General features: G+C 44.2%; 1 protein-coding gene and 1 non-coding gene across 4 annotated transcripts in view; one reads left to right on the forward strand and one right to left on the reverse strand.

Moving 5' to 3' along the window:
• The window catches only part of LOC144510085 (retinoic acid receptor beta-like), a 254,687-nt gene that overhangs the window by 217,418 nt on the left and 22,002 nt on the right, over positions 1-15,267 (forward strand). For all 3 annotated transcript variants that reach the window (XM_078239333.1, XM_078239342.1, XM_078239353.1), the window contains one exon: positions 6,547-6,723. In XM_078239333.1, coding sequence (XP_078095459.1) covers positions 6,547-6,723 — 177 coding nt within the window. The remainder of the gene's footprint in view (positions 1-6,546; positions 6,724-15,267) is intronic.
• On the reverse strand, positions 8,232-8,306 carry trnak-uuu (transfer RNA lysine (anticodon UUU)). Its single transcript has one exon. It is a non-coding gene; the product is annotated as a tRNA-Lys (tRNA).

The following is a 15,267-nucleotide window of genomic DNA, read 5'->3' on the forward strand; positions in this document are numbered from 1 at the left end:
AGTCAGCAGATTGCAAGAGAGGCGGGAGAGAAGAATCTGTAAAATGTAAGCCATGGCAGGCTGTGCAAAAAGAATATTGACGAGTTATTGCGATTAACTATAACCTCCTGTTTGTATGGGAATGGCAGTTGCAGGAATGCACTGAGGTTAAAATCAGACTGTGTGTCCAGCTGTTAACTATGCAGCCCTGTGTCATTCAAAGAATGCTAGCTCTGTTAATGACCTACTTACTTTCTACTCTAGAATGATCACAGTCACAGGAACTGCAATGAAATGGTTCTGCGTACAACTGTGGCCCGTAGCCACAATGCCTTTTCAACATGTGGAGCTGACTTTGATTATAAAGAGTTAATTTGACTTCCCTGAAATACAAACATACAAAAGAACATATGAAATATGAGCAGAAATAGCCTGCTCCGTCATTCAATAAGATCATGGCTGAACAGTGTTTCAAATTCTACACTCCATTTACTCCCAGTTACCTCTGATTCCCTTGCCTGTCAAGAATCTATCTACCTCTGCCTTAAAAATGTTCAATGACCCCCTGTCTCCACTGCCTTTTGAGGCAAAGGGTTCCACGGCACGGTAGCACAGTGGTTAGCACTGCTGCTTCACAGCTCCAGGGTCCCGGGTTCGAATCCCGGCTTGGGTCACTGTCTGTGTGGAGTTTGCACATTCTCCTCGTGTCTGCGTGGGTTTCCTCCGGGTGCTCCGGTTTCCTCCCACAGTCCAAAGATGTGCGGGTTAGGTTGATTGGCCATGCTAAAATTGCCCCTTAGTGTCCTGAGATGCGTGGATTAGTGGGTAAAATATGTAGGGATATGAGGGTAGGGTTTGGGTGGGATTGTGGTCGGTGCAGACTCGATGGGCCGAATGGCCTCTTTCTGTACTGTAGGGCTTCTATGATTCTATGATTCAAAGTTGCGAAAGAAAAACATTCTCCTCATCCCCGTCCTGTAAGGGTGACGCCTAATTCTAAAACAGTGCCCCTAGTTCTGGACTCACCCACCAGAGGAAACATCCTTACCACATCCATCTTGTCAACACCATTCAGGATCTTGTGGGCAGCACAGTGGTCAGCATTGCTGCCTCATAGCGCCAAGGAACCAGGTTCAAATCCAGCCTTGGGTGATTGTCTGTGTGGAGTTCACTGCTTCACCCTGTGTCTGCTTGGTTTTCCTCCGAGTGCTCCAATTTCCTCCCACATTCCAGAGATGTGTGAGTTAGATGGTAATGGCAATGGCAAAATTACCCCTTAGTGTCCCAGGATGTGTAGGTTAGGTGGATTAGCCATTGTAAATATAGGGGGTTCTGGGGAAGAGGACCTGGATAAGATACTCTATCAGAGAGTCGATGCAGATTCGATGGGCCAAATGGCCTCCTTCTGCACTGTGGTCTTAGGTACTTCAATCAAGCCACCCCTTGCTCCTCCAAACTCCATTGGAAACACACCCAGCCTGTTTGACCTATCCTTATAAGGCAACCTGCTCATTCCAGATATCAATCTAGTAATCCCCCTCTGAGCCGCTTCCAACACATTGACATCCTTCCTTATATAAGGAGACCGAAACTGCACACAGTATTCGAGATGTGGTCTCACCAATGGCCTGTGTATCTGAAACATAACACCCTTACTTTTAGATTCAATTCCTCTCATAATAAAGTAAAACATTTAATTAGCCTTCTTGATTACATACTGTATCTGCATACTAAGGTTTTGTTTCTCAAACATAAGATTTAAATCTGTCTCACCTTGGAATTCTGCTGTTGCTCCCGGTTCAAATTAATATTCTGCTTTTTCATTCTTCCTACCAAAGGGAACAACTTCACACTTTCCCACATTATACCATAGTTTTACCCACTCACAACTTATCACAACTTATCTATATCCATCTGTAACTCATTATGTCTTCTCCACAACATACTTTCCTACCCCTATCTTTCTGTCATCTACAAATTTAGCTACCATGCCTTCACTTCCCTCATCTAAGCCATTGATGTCAAGTTAAGACACCAGCACAGATGCCTGCATGACTCCACCCACCACATCCTGCCAATCAGAAAAAGACCCATTTATGCATACTCTCTGTTTTCTGCCAGCCAATCTTCCATCAATGCTAATGCGTTACACCCTACACTGTGAGCTTTTATTTTTCACAATGGCCTTTGATCTGACACCTTATCAAATGCCTTCTGGAAATCTAGGTACTGTACATCTACTGGTTCCCTTTTATCCACAGCACATGTTACTCCTTTAAAGAACTCCAATAAATTGGTTAAACATGATTTCCTTTTCACAAAACCATATGGGCTGTTCTTGATTACCTTGGCCTGAGGTTTTAGAACGGTGGGGGCTTAACCACCGCCAACTCCCGATAGGCCGACCGCCATTTTACGCTCTGAGATTGATTGATTGGCAGCAGGTGGGATTTCCATCCTCACAATCAGATTGGGCCGGATGCTGTGCAGCACATCCAAGCACAGCGACCTGACCTATTTAACATGTTCCCCGCAGAAAACACGCCTTGCAGGGGCACATAAAATCCAGCCCCATGTCCCAAATCACTCACATGCTGTTTAATTTCCATTTGAACCCAAGCCATTTTCTGTGGCATACATTGTACTTATTCAACCTTGCTGGTCATTAGATGATAGCAGGTAATAGTAATGTCTCCAGTGTACCTCGGAGTCACGATTACTGAAAGTTCCATCGGATTGAACACCAAAACCTCAGGAAAAGGTCATAGGTATGCAAGTGGAAGCAAAAATAGTTACCCGGAGCATTTTTTTATTTATTCGTCTCTGTCTCATATCAGTGAAATGAATCCGATTTTATATCAGTTTCGAAGAAATTGATTTGTTGCATCTTTATTGAAGCACATGCACTTTGTGAATTGAATAAAAATGAACATAATTTGAAGAAAAGCGGGGTTAGACATTTGTGAAATTAAAAGCCAGTATAGGGGAATGTAATGGTTTCAATGCCTGTCTGATCATTCAATCAGTTCGGAGATCCAGTTGAGAGCATGTGCTTTGAGGGGAATATCTGCCGCTTGATGCTTCGTTACACACTGAAGTTCTGAATCATTGATCCATGAATGTAAATGGAGTGAAACGATAGTTGTTCGAAGAATACATTTTGTGCTTTTTTTAATGCATTATGTTTCTGAAATTGTAAATTGCACTGTGAAGCTAGGGACTTGCCATTGAGTATTGGCTGAGTTGTGGCTGGTTAATTTTGAATAATTCTGCAGTCAGTTTGACAAACGTAAATGCCTAAAATTATCTAAAGACCAAGTTGAAAGGGGAAGTCATAATTCAGCTCCCCTTGCACCATACTGCTCAACTATGCTTCTGGGGAAATTTGATTCACATATGTATTGAATTGAAAGAAGTTGCCTGCCAGATGAACTTGTTATTCTTGCAGTAAGCTGTGTTCTGTTTTGTGCAACCATTCTCAAAAATCTTCACGTTGATCGTTTAAGCCCCTTCACCTGTTTGTACATGCTCCACACAGACTTCCAGGCAATAAAAACATCATGAAGTTCCATTTTCTTACCCCTATGAAGTCAGTTTCATTGCGACCAAGGTTTATATTAGGTTGCATTTTATTTTCTGATTTTCTGCAAATTACTGTCAATGACCGCCTTCCAGATGGGCTTCACCGGGCTACACCAATAGAAAAATAAAGTGTAACACAAAAGTGCAGCAGTTTTCTCCAGAGATTATGCTGACACCACCACCAGAGCAAGTACAGTGCAGCAGTTCTGGACTTGCACTCTGCAAGGTTAGACTTTGTGAGAGCAGCCTGGGCCTTAGCGACAGGCCAGAACGTATGGGACAATCCTGACTCGACCTTTGGTAAGGCCCCCAGCTTCATTTTAGGCCCATCCAGCATCTAATTAGCTGCTCACATGGCCGAATGCTTTGGTGAGATCGATGCAGGCAATATTCATGGCGTTTGTCTTGCGGCTGCCAGACTGAGGAGATCATGTCAATTGTAGATCTTCCAGTTCTGAAACAACACCGGGATTCAGGATAGATGAGTCCAGCCAAGATCACAAGTAAGGCTTAAATGAACACTGCAATGAAGTTACTATGAAATTCCCCGAGTCGCCACACTCCGGCGCCTGTTCGGGTCAATGCACCTAACCAGCACGTCTGCAGTCTTGACAACAGCAATAGGGGCAAACACACTTTCCACAATGCTCAGCAGGGAGATGCCTTGGTCGTTGTTGAAATTGATGTAGTTGCCCTTGTTTTTGAATAGGGTCACAATTTTTGCATCACACATCTCCTGGGGCTTTGCTTCAGCAGAGGCTGAAGGGTTTGTGCACATGCTTCAGGGGTGCTGTGTTCCTGTGCTTACTGAGTTCAGGTGGTACATCTTTTGCCCTTGGAAAGCAAGTCAATAGCTTTGCTAAGCTCTCCACTGTGGGTTTGATATCCAGCTCTGTCAAGACAGGTAGTCTTCCCATGGTGCTTCCAGCTTCCTCAGTGACAGTGTTCTCATGAGGGTACAACTCAAGATGCTGTTCTACCCATCTCTCCAAGTGTTTATTGCAGTTGGCAATGACCTCCCTAGCCTTTTGCTTTTAACAGAGCTGTTTCTTTGTTGGTGGCCCTGTTGTCTTTCTGATCCCATCATACATCATACACAGCATTCCCTGTGTCAAAAGGTATCTAGGTATTCTGGCAAAGTTGCTACCAGTAGTCTTTGGTGTATTGTCCAGCAATATGTTGGACTTTGTCTCCAGCAGCTCTTAATGCATTCAGACGGTGGAATTCTCCTGTTTTCAGGCTAAGTGGCAAAGCCAGTGGGGAAACAAGAATGTTTCCCGTTGACATTGGCAACATCTGTCAGGTGGAATTCACCCACCAGAAAGATGCTAATGAGGGCATCTTGGGAAACCCACTGGCCAGTCCCGCTGTTCCGAGATCAGGCCACCGTTTTTAAAGGGCGCACCGATCTCCGTGCTCAGAAACAAGCCCCCCCCCCGAAACAAAAATGATATGTTGCCTCCTCCCCTCCCAACTGACCTGGGGAGCACCACTAACCACTCACTAAAGAGGGGAATCCTCCCCATACCCACAAAGTAACCCCCCCTTCACGCCACACAGGTATGAGGGTGACCCAACCCTGCCACCCCCCCCAAAGAGCCCCCACTCAGCCCCCTTCCCCACCGAGCCCCACTCTGTCCATTCTGCACAGCTGTGCACTCAGCCTCAGTAGAAACAATGCGCAGGGTAGAGGGAAAAGGCAGGGGAATGGCCAGAAGTCATGATGCTTGTTTGGAGTTCTTGTTTGGAGAACTGTGCAAACAAAATGGGCCAATTGGCTTCCTTCTGTGCCAATTCTGTGATTCTGTGATCAAAACTGAGTATGGACTGAATGGCCAGAATGTTTCCGGCGCACCCACCCGAGGCTCATAAGATTGCGCCCGGGGCCAACGGAGAATGCCGTTCTGCAAGCCTCACTGATAAAATCAGGGCCAATAAGTCTAAAAACTGAATAAAAGTGGACCGAGGGTGGTGGGGGTAGGGAACAGTTAGCTCCGTTGACTAGACAGCTAGCATGTGGATGAGACTGACACTGACAGCACGGGGTTGGATTCTGACTGAAGTAGACTCGGAGCTTGTCTCCTCGTCCTACTCATTGGAAACAAAAATCAGAGTATTTTGTTGTGGTTTGGTAAATAATCGACAAGGACGTCCTTTCGGGCAGAGGACCGAAGGAGAAATGTGGACTGACCAGTGTGAAACCTTAATACAACTTAGGAAGACTTGTACCTGAATATCTCATCTTTCTATTGCTTTTTAAATTACATTGTCTTTTCAGGCTGACTTTCCAAATGCAGAGTTGGAGCTTTGACCGTGTGTTGGAAAATTGTGAAAAAGTGGACTGGAAAGTGTGGGGAAGAAGTTGGCAGCTTGCTGATAGGCAGTGAAAGTGAAGCAACTACCATTACACTTTGAGGCTTTTCACAAAGTTCTGAAAAAGTCTCTCAGCTCCATTCATTGTCAACTTAGGTCCCACATTTGTCCACCCAGTACGTAATAGCTTACGTTTATTGGTGTTAAACTTTCAGAGGGAAGCAGGCAATCGCTCCTGCCTGTTGTGAATGATGACAACCTGGGGCAGTGTGCCCAGAGATATTACAGTACGCACAGCCTGCATTCCAGGTTCCCGAGCATCAGTGCCACAAATGCGGAAAATTACCTCTATGGAATTCAACTCATGGGGAACTTTGCTAATTACTTACGAGTCGTGTTTTATTAAAACTCTGATATAGCAGCCTGGAGAATTTGTTTTACTAAAAGTGTTTTATTAGAGGGAATAGAGTAGAACTCTACTAAAATCCACTCAAAATCTTAATTTGAATAAATAACATGCGTGATTCAACTTATAAAATAATTGGTTTTCCTTGGCTTGAAGTACTGATCTTCACAGAGAAGAAGCCATGCAGTGAACTCTATATGTCACACGCTTTGTAACTGCATTTTGATTGACAGTGATTATACATTTATTGCTTTTGTTGATTACAGAATTCCAGTGCTGACCACCGGGTACGGCTTGACCTGGGTTTGTGGGACAAATTCAGTGAACTTGCCACAAAGTGCATTATCAAAATCGTGGAATTTGCTAAACGGCTGCCTGGCTTCACGAGCTTGACCATTGCAGATCAGATCACCCTGCTCAAAGCTGCCTGCCTGGACATCTTGGTACGTATCCATTTGTTACAAAGATTTATTCCGTGTCAGTGCAATATTGGTTGTTAATTGACCTTAGGAGTTTTGCCCCTCCCTGTCTTGTCGAAACCAGCTGAGAAGACAGTGTGAGTTTCGACATTGACAAATGGAATGAGTTCAGTGGCCCTGCCACTGACACCGCTGTGGAGACAGCTCAGTTCATGCAGCAGCTCCCAAGATTCAGCTAACTAACTGTTCCTTGCTCAAAGGATTTTGCTACTCGCCTGAAAAATAACTCCCAAATAGCAGTCACATATTTTCCGGGCCAACTGTGGTTAGGAGCAGCAAACTCAAGATGCATAATGGTGGCGCAAAATCTTCCGAAGCTCTTTCCCCGGATTAAGGAGTGATGTTTTGTCAAGTGCTCCTTTTCTCTATCTGAAAATGAGAAAGCCACGCCACATTAGAAAGGTGAACTAATTTTGGGGCGGCACGGCAGCGCCAGGGACCCGGGTTCAATTCCAGCCTCGGGTTACTCTCTGTGTGGAGTTTGCACATTCTCCCCGTGTCTGCGTGAGTTTCCTCCGGGTGCTCCGGTTTCCTCCCACACTCCAAAGATGTGCGGGTTAGGTGGATTGGCTATGATAAATTGCCCCTTAGTGTCAGGGGGATTAACAGGGTAAATACGTGGGGTTATGGGGATAGGGCCTGGGTGAGATTGTGGTCGGTGCAGGTTCGATGAGCCAAATGGCCTCCTTCTGCTCTGTAGGATTTCTATGACTCTATGATAACTATAGTGGCATGTCTCTCAAAACGATCTCCTGTGAATAAACTAGGTGAGAATAGAATAGAATTATCTGCCACTTATTGCAACCGGTGACTGAGGCCGAGTTTCCAACCTGCTGACCGGATGTAAAGTTGATGTTGAGTTGGCTGGGCACCGTCCAATTCTCACTTTCCATTGACTTCATCTGTAGTAATCTGCTCTTGTTTTACCAGCCTGAACTGGTTGAGCTGAACAGCTTGTCTGCATGTTTTAACTCCTCTCTAATTTTATGGTGCTGTCACCGCCAGTGATAACACCCAACTACCTGTGTCCCTTTCTGCTAGCTAGCTGAATGGAAATCACATGTCTTTATTGGAGCTGTTGACAAATGATTTGACACAACGTAACTATTCAATGCCTTCTTTTCTTTAAAGTTTTTACTTGTCCTCAAAGCCACAAAGCCAAAGCTCAGAGTGGACTGGGCAAACCCAAATCCACTTCCCGTTTCCTTCAAAAACCAAACCCAAAATCCAAATGAATCCAATTCATGGTTCCCACAAGAGACACAAGCAAGATCCAAGCTGACAAGAAAAGGCACTACACTCCATCCTGGGCCCGATCCGATGCCCGATCCCAGCCAAAAGGCTGAGAAGCGATAATGAATGGCAGAGCAGGCTCGAAGGGCCGAATGGCCTACTCCTGCTCCTATATTCTAAGTATTCATTACTTGTTTTCCCAGGCATTCCCTGGGTAGCAAATACCTTCAGCCAAAATCAGCACCCAGACAGGGACTTGAACCCTGGACCCTCAGATTAAAAGTCTGATGCTCTACCGACTGAGCTACCCAGTCTTCTTAAAACTTTCATGCTTCATAAATGTTTGCATAACTGCCTCCTTTAATTGTCATTTTAAAGTATAAAGATATATTTATAGCGTTCTTATTACCAAGAATAGGGACACAACATTCATCAAATTTCATTAAAATGTTCACAGATTTGTACTAACTCGGCAAATATTCTAACGTACCACTATGATAGTCTGGAGAACATCATCTTCGCATGCACTTAATAAAATATAAGACATTACTGCGTGAAAAGTTTGAGATAGGTTCTTTCTAGCACCGACTCATGGTTTCATTCTTGGGTAAAGGTTTAACTCACTGTGTTGATGTGCTGTGTGCAATAGAGAGTTGCCCTTCTGGATGAAGTATATGGCATTCTCACCTCGGTTGCTGCTGAGTTTTTGGACTGGCAATCCGGAGCAGTAATATCCGGATCAGCGAAATGGTGTTTTTGAATCTAGCTGCACAGTTTAACAGAGGAAGGCTGGAAGTTTCACTTGCTGACATTTAAGTTATCCAGTACCATGTTGGTGAGCATCTTTTATTGGAGGCCCTGCTGATCACAATACTTTAAAAATCAGCACTTTGGAGCTGAAATGCTGATCAAAGGTAGAGAAATAAAGAGCTGAAAAAAATCCCTAACAATGCATGGAAATGAGCAACGGGTCTGTAAATAGGAAGAACAATTTGGAGTGAATTTAGATTTTGCTTTGCTTATTTCTCAGGTGTGAAATTGGGGGGGCGGAGGGTCTAATTTTGAGGGGGATATCCAGGACCCCAAGGACACGTGCTCCTGCACGAGCCCCAACCAGTTGACTTTACAGCAACCTAAAGGGACTGCTGAATGCCACTGCCTACACGATAAGTATTTTTATACTACTAGAATATGCAGCTAGGAGAATCGGGAGTGCTCCTCCTGGCTCCATACCAGAACTGTGAATCAGTGCCAGCCCTTGCCCACTCCCAGTCCGCTGTGTGCTTTCCTGGGACCTACTTGAGAACTCGCCCTGATTGCTGCCTAATTCTTACCGGTTTCATGGCATTGAAGTCCGAGGATTAATGTTGGACTATTTTCCGGTTAATTATTTCTTCATAGAATCAAAGAATTATATAACATTTGGCTTTGAAATGTTTGTATCTGCTTACTCTTTGAAAGAGCTATCGAATGAGTCTCACTCACTTTCTCGGGGTGGCATGGTGGCACAGTGGTTAGCACCGCTGTCTCACAGCGCCAGAGACCCAGGTTCGATTCCTGGCTTGGGTCACTGTGTGGAGTCTGCATGCTCTCCCCATATCTGCATGGGTTTCCACTGGGTGCCCTGGTTTCCTTCCTCAGTCCAAAAGATGTGCTGGTTCGGTGCATTGGCCATGCTAAATCCTCCCTCAGTGTACCCGAACAGGTGCCGGAGTGTGGTGACTAGGGGATTTTCACAGTAACTTCATTGCAATGTTAATGTAAATCTACTTGTGACACTAATAAATAAACTTCTAAACTACTTCCCATAGCTCTGCAAATTCTTTTGTTGAATACATTTATTCCAGTTTCTTTCTGGAAGTTCCTGTTGAATCTTTTTCCATCATCCTCTTTCAGTGTTGTCATCTGCACATTCCAAATGCTAACTCCTTTTCCTGTTTTCTGAATAATGTCCCAGAGTGGCCTTATCTTCCAGTGATCGCTACAAAAGCAGCCAGAGACTGTTTACTTCTTTTGTCAGATATTCTATACCTCGGGTGAATCTTTTGCGTTATCATGGTGTGTTTTGGAATGGAACACTGTCTGACATTTGTATCCTGTGTCAGAATCAAACACTTCCAGGACAATTACAACTTTGATTAAATTTCCTCTACTCTCACCCAATCCCAGCCACAGAAGGGCAACTTTCTGCTGCACCAAATTCCACGAGCTCATGGTTACCATGAACAATATTACAAATTTGGGCCGGATTGTAGTAAGTGTTTTGCTGTAGATCTGCACTCACTGGGAACTCATTTAAATCTTTGCAATTTTAGAGGAGAAACTTTTAATTCTAGTAGTCAATTGGAATTCAGTTTATATCCTAGAACAAAAAACAAAGAAAAGTACAGCACAGGAACAGGCCCTTCAGCCCTCCAAGCCTGTGCCGACCATGCTGCCTGACTGAACTAAAACTGTGTGTACTTAGAGTCCATATCCTTCCATTCCCATCCTATTCATGTATTCTTCTGGATGCCCCTTAAATGCCACTATTGTACCTGCTCCCACCACCCCCCTAGGCAGCGCATTCCAGACATTCACCACCCTCTGTGTAAAAAGACTTGCCTCGCACATCTTCTCTAAACTTTTCCCCAGGCGCCTTAAACCTATGTCCCCTAGTACTTGACTTTTCTACCCTAGGAAAGAGCATCTGACTATCCACTCTGTCCATGCCACTCATAATCTTGTAAACCTCTATCAGGTCACCCCTCAACCTCCAGCGTTCCAGTGAGAAATGGGAAGACAGAAAACAATACCTTCTAATCACCTTCTACAAGATATTTTCATAAATTGATTTACCTCAGCCTTCCTGTGCTTTAATTAGAGAAACCGCTAATTTGTTGCTTTCAAGACAGACTAATTCCTAGTGTTTCACCAACAACCCCCAGCCTCCAGTGCCTCCCAGTATCGCTTGAAGGAAATTCATTGAAATCAGTGATAAGATTGTGTTGGAGAATTCCTTTCAAATGAGATATTTTGGCCACCCTTCGCACCATCAAATACCTATCATTCCCAAGCACTACTTAAATCGGTGCTTTTAATGCCTTGATTATTATCAGAGATGGATCAGCTGCAGACTTTGCTTTGCAAAATGTCTTATGTTTGTTTTTATCTTGATCGAACCCTTATACAGTGGAAGTTTTAAATGTATTTGGTTGTATTGATGAAACGTATGTTTATCAAGATGAAAGACTGCTAGTGAAGAATAGGAGATCTTGTTCAGTATTTTCTCTCAACATGTGGGCAGCAGTTATAAGGCCACGTTTATTGCCTAAGTGCTCGGCTCCTCTCCTCGAGTTGTTGCAATTCTTGTGACAATGATGCTCCCTCAAAGGTGTTAGGTAGTGAAGTCCAGCATTTTGAATCAGTGGCAATGAAGAAAAGGTGATACATACTCAAGTAAGGATGATGCATGACTTGAAGGGGACCTTGGACATAAATAACACTGATCTCCTGGCTTGGCTGTTCTTGGCTTTCTACTGATAGCGGTTGCAGAGGAGTTAGGAGTTCATGGAGGAATCTTGGTGAATTCCTGCACTGTATCCTGTAAACCTCGCCTGCTGCAGCCACTTTGTGCTCTTGGTAGATATCAACTGCTGCAGAAGCAAATTGATCTCTTTAGCATAATGTTGACCTTTTTGAATGTTGTGGCTACACCAATCCAGGTGAGTGGTGAATATCCCAATACACTCCTGACTTAAGCCATGTAGATGGTGAAGAAACCTTGATGGGTATAAGGAAGTAAACACTTCCTTATATCCAACAACACTGGGTCTGTTGGTTTGATGGTAATCACACAGTGAGTAATGTGCCGGATCATGAGGCTACAATTTGTGGTGCTGTACAACTCTGTTACTGCGCCTCACAGGTTTCCAGTTTTTGTTGCTAGAACCTCTTAACTGTCCCACTAATTACTCTACACAATAGACGATGTCCTCCTTGTGGAGAGATTATCTTCACAAAGACTATACAGTGGACATTTGCAATAGTTCTATCATAGTCAGACATGACTGATACTGGTAGGCTGGTGAAGAGGAGTTTGCGTACCAAGCAGTCCATCTACTGACCTTTGTGTTCTCTCAACTGGCCCAGGTGTTGTTGAGACACAAATTAGAAAGATCAAACAAACTGAGGACAGTTTGAGTTTTTTTATGCTTCCAAATAGTAAAAGATCATTCTTGATCAGCTAAAAAATACTGCTGTGGATTTTAATTACTTTTCACAGAAAATCTTCTGCCCAGTATATCATCAAATATAAAAAGAAAGAATTGCATAGTGGTTTGTCAAGTACAATTAATGTGCTCCCTGTCCATTTTCACATTCTTGATTTATAGCAGTTTGTACCCTGTTCCATTGCTACCTCACAGAGCCAGGGACCCGCCTTCGATTCTGGCCTTCGATTCTGACTGTCTGTGTTCCCCATGTGTTGGCATGGGTTTCCTCCGGGTGCTCCGGTTTCCTCCCACATTCCAAAGATGTGCAGGCTAGGTGGTCTGGCCATACTAAATTGCCCTTTAGTGTGCCAAGATGTATAGATGAGGGGGATTAGTTGTGGTAAATGCGTGGGGTAAGGGGAATAGGGTGCGGTGGGGGGGGATGGGGGGCCTGGCTAAGATGCTCTTTCGGAGAGTTGGTGCAGACTTGATGGGCTGAATAGCCTCTTTCTGCACTACAGGGATTCTATGATTCAAAGCTTTGCTCTAGTAAATTGCTGTCATGTGACATTTTGGCCTCAGTGACTTTGGCAGTACTTCGCACTTCAGCAACAATTTGTCAAGCCACTTGACTAAAAACAAACTGGGGCCAAAAACTATCAAAGCACGGCTCCCTGCAGGTTAATAGCTATGACTTCATTGAACAAACAAGGCATTAACTATCCAATTCACCAAAAGTAAATAACTGCAGCCATCTTCACAATAATAAAACCAGTAACTGCAGCATGGCAGGAAACACTGCAAAGCAAGTAACACAGTAATAGTAAGCTGAGGGCCACCTCTTGCTTAATGCATCATTTGATACCACCAATTATTGAGCATTTAATTGGAATAATCAAATTAAAATGGGAATAAATGTGACTGTCTCAGAGATGCTGCATCTACCCTTTGGTAGAATCACTACATTCTGTACATTTCAGTATGAATTGATGTCAGAAGCAATGGTACAGCAACTAATGCCTTGGTCTCGTGTCATCTTTCAGAGCGACATACATGCAACATGGAATGGCACAGTGGCAAGCACTGCTGCCTCTCAGCATCACAGACTGGGGTTAAATTCTCGCCTTGGGTGACTGTGTGGAGTTTGCATGTTCCCCCCGTGTCTGCGTGGGTTTCCTCCCACAGTCCAAAGATACGCAGGTTAGGTTGATTGGCTATGCTGAATTGCCCCTTAGTGTCCCAGGATGTCTAGGTTAAATGGATTAATTAGCCATAGTAAATGTGTGGAGGTTACGGGAGAGGGTAGGGAAAAGGGCCCTTGTTAGGTACTCTGACAGAGAGTGGGTGCAGACTCGATGGGCCGAATGGCCTCCTTCTGCACTGTAAGGATTCTCTAAGGTTGCTAATTTTTGAGAAATTGATACTACACTTTATATGAAAACCTGAACGGCTTACTGTAATTTTAAGGTTGGGCCCCCTTGTTCTGGACTCCATCACTAGAAGAAACAATGTCTGCCTATCTACCCTAATAAATTCTTTAGTCATCTTAAACACCTCAATTAAATTACTCCTTAATCTTCTGTACCCAAGAGAATACAAGCCTCGTCTACATAACCTGTCCTCACAACTTAACCATATTAGCTCTGCTATTTTCTGACATGCACAAACTTTAAGGCCAGTATATCCTTCATGGGTGCCCAGAATGGAATGCTGCACTCCAAGTGCAGTCTAATTGAAATGTAACTTCCACCTTTAGTAATCTGGCTCCCTTGACATATAGACAAACATTCCATTGGAGCTAACTAAAGTCCCTCCCGGCTGGAAACTTCAATTGTGAAACTGCATTGTGTGGAATGACAATACTGCAGCAATAGTTTGATTACAGGTGGAATCTGTGCTGGACTTTACCTTGGAGAACTGCAAATTGAATTGGGGATCACTTTGTAGCGCAAACTCAGGAAAAAAATGAAGAATGTCACAAAAGTGTTTTTGTACAGACCAGTCTTTTCCCAAAATAATCCCTTGACTTCAAAGGAAGAGAAAGATAGAAAATGATTCTGACACGGATTCACTCACACTTCAATGATTATTTTAGATACAATTGCTGCAGAGTTCGACCCTATCATTAATACCAATTTTTACTCCCACATTGAGTGACTGTAATAGAATTGTCATATGGCACAATTTTGCCTAAGTGTATAAAGTTACAGAAGTGAACACTTGCACCTGCCTTTCCTCAAGGATTGTTCAGCCAAAGTTAAAGCAAGAAACTGGGAAAAGCTCCACAGAAATTCAGACCCAATAAACAGAAAAGACTTTGCTTAAGTAACCGGTTATAATTCTCAGCATTGGACGTATGCACGGTTCTTGCAGCTGCATGTCACAGTCCTCATAGAATCCCCACAATGCAAAAGGAGGCCATTGAGCCCATCGAGCCTGCACCAACAACAATCCCACCCAGGCCCTATCCCCGCAACCCCATGTAATCGCCCTAACACAAAGGGGCAATCCCATCCAGACCTGTTCCCCGTAACCCAAATATTTACCTCGCTCATCCCCCTAATCTACACATTTTGGGACACCAAGCGGCAAACTAGCATAATCAATCCACTGCACCTGCACATCTTTGGAGTGTGGGAGGAAACCGGAGCCCTAGATTTTCATTCTTTAGGTGGCTACCGGGAGTTGTGAGAATTCCCAGTTTGTCTCGCCCTCCTTGGGAGAAAGTGCCTGCAAAATTGGGGGCTTGTGTGCAGACTGGGATCAGGATAGCTGATCCAGGAAAAAGTTTGGAGGCAGCCACGGGGGCTGTTAGTGCAGAGGGTGGATTGTTTAAAAGGTTGGCCTTGGTGCTTGCGACTTTGTCCCAGTTAAAATACAAACATAAAGGCTCTTCGCTCCTCACCTCTCACACCTCCCTCACCCTCCAAATGCTCCCTATATCCACCCATGCCACTTCATACCACTGCCTATGGCCCCATATGTCTCCTGTAACAAGCTCTGCCCTTCCACCCAGCCCTACAACCCCTCATACCCCCATTCTAAGCCCTGCCTTTCCACCCACCCCAATGACCCCTTATGC

Source organism: Mustelus asterias, chromosome 2 (genome assembly GCF_964213995.1).
Source record: "Mustelus asterias chromosome 2, sMusAst1.hap1.1, whole genome shotgun sequence".
Classification (NCBI taxonomy): Eukaryota; Metazoa; Chordata; class Chondrichthyes; order Carcharhiniformes; family Triakidae; genus Mustelus; species Mustelus asterias.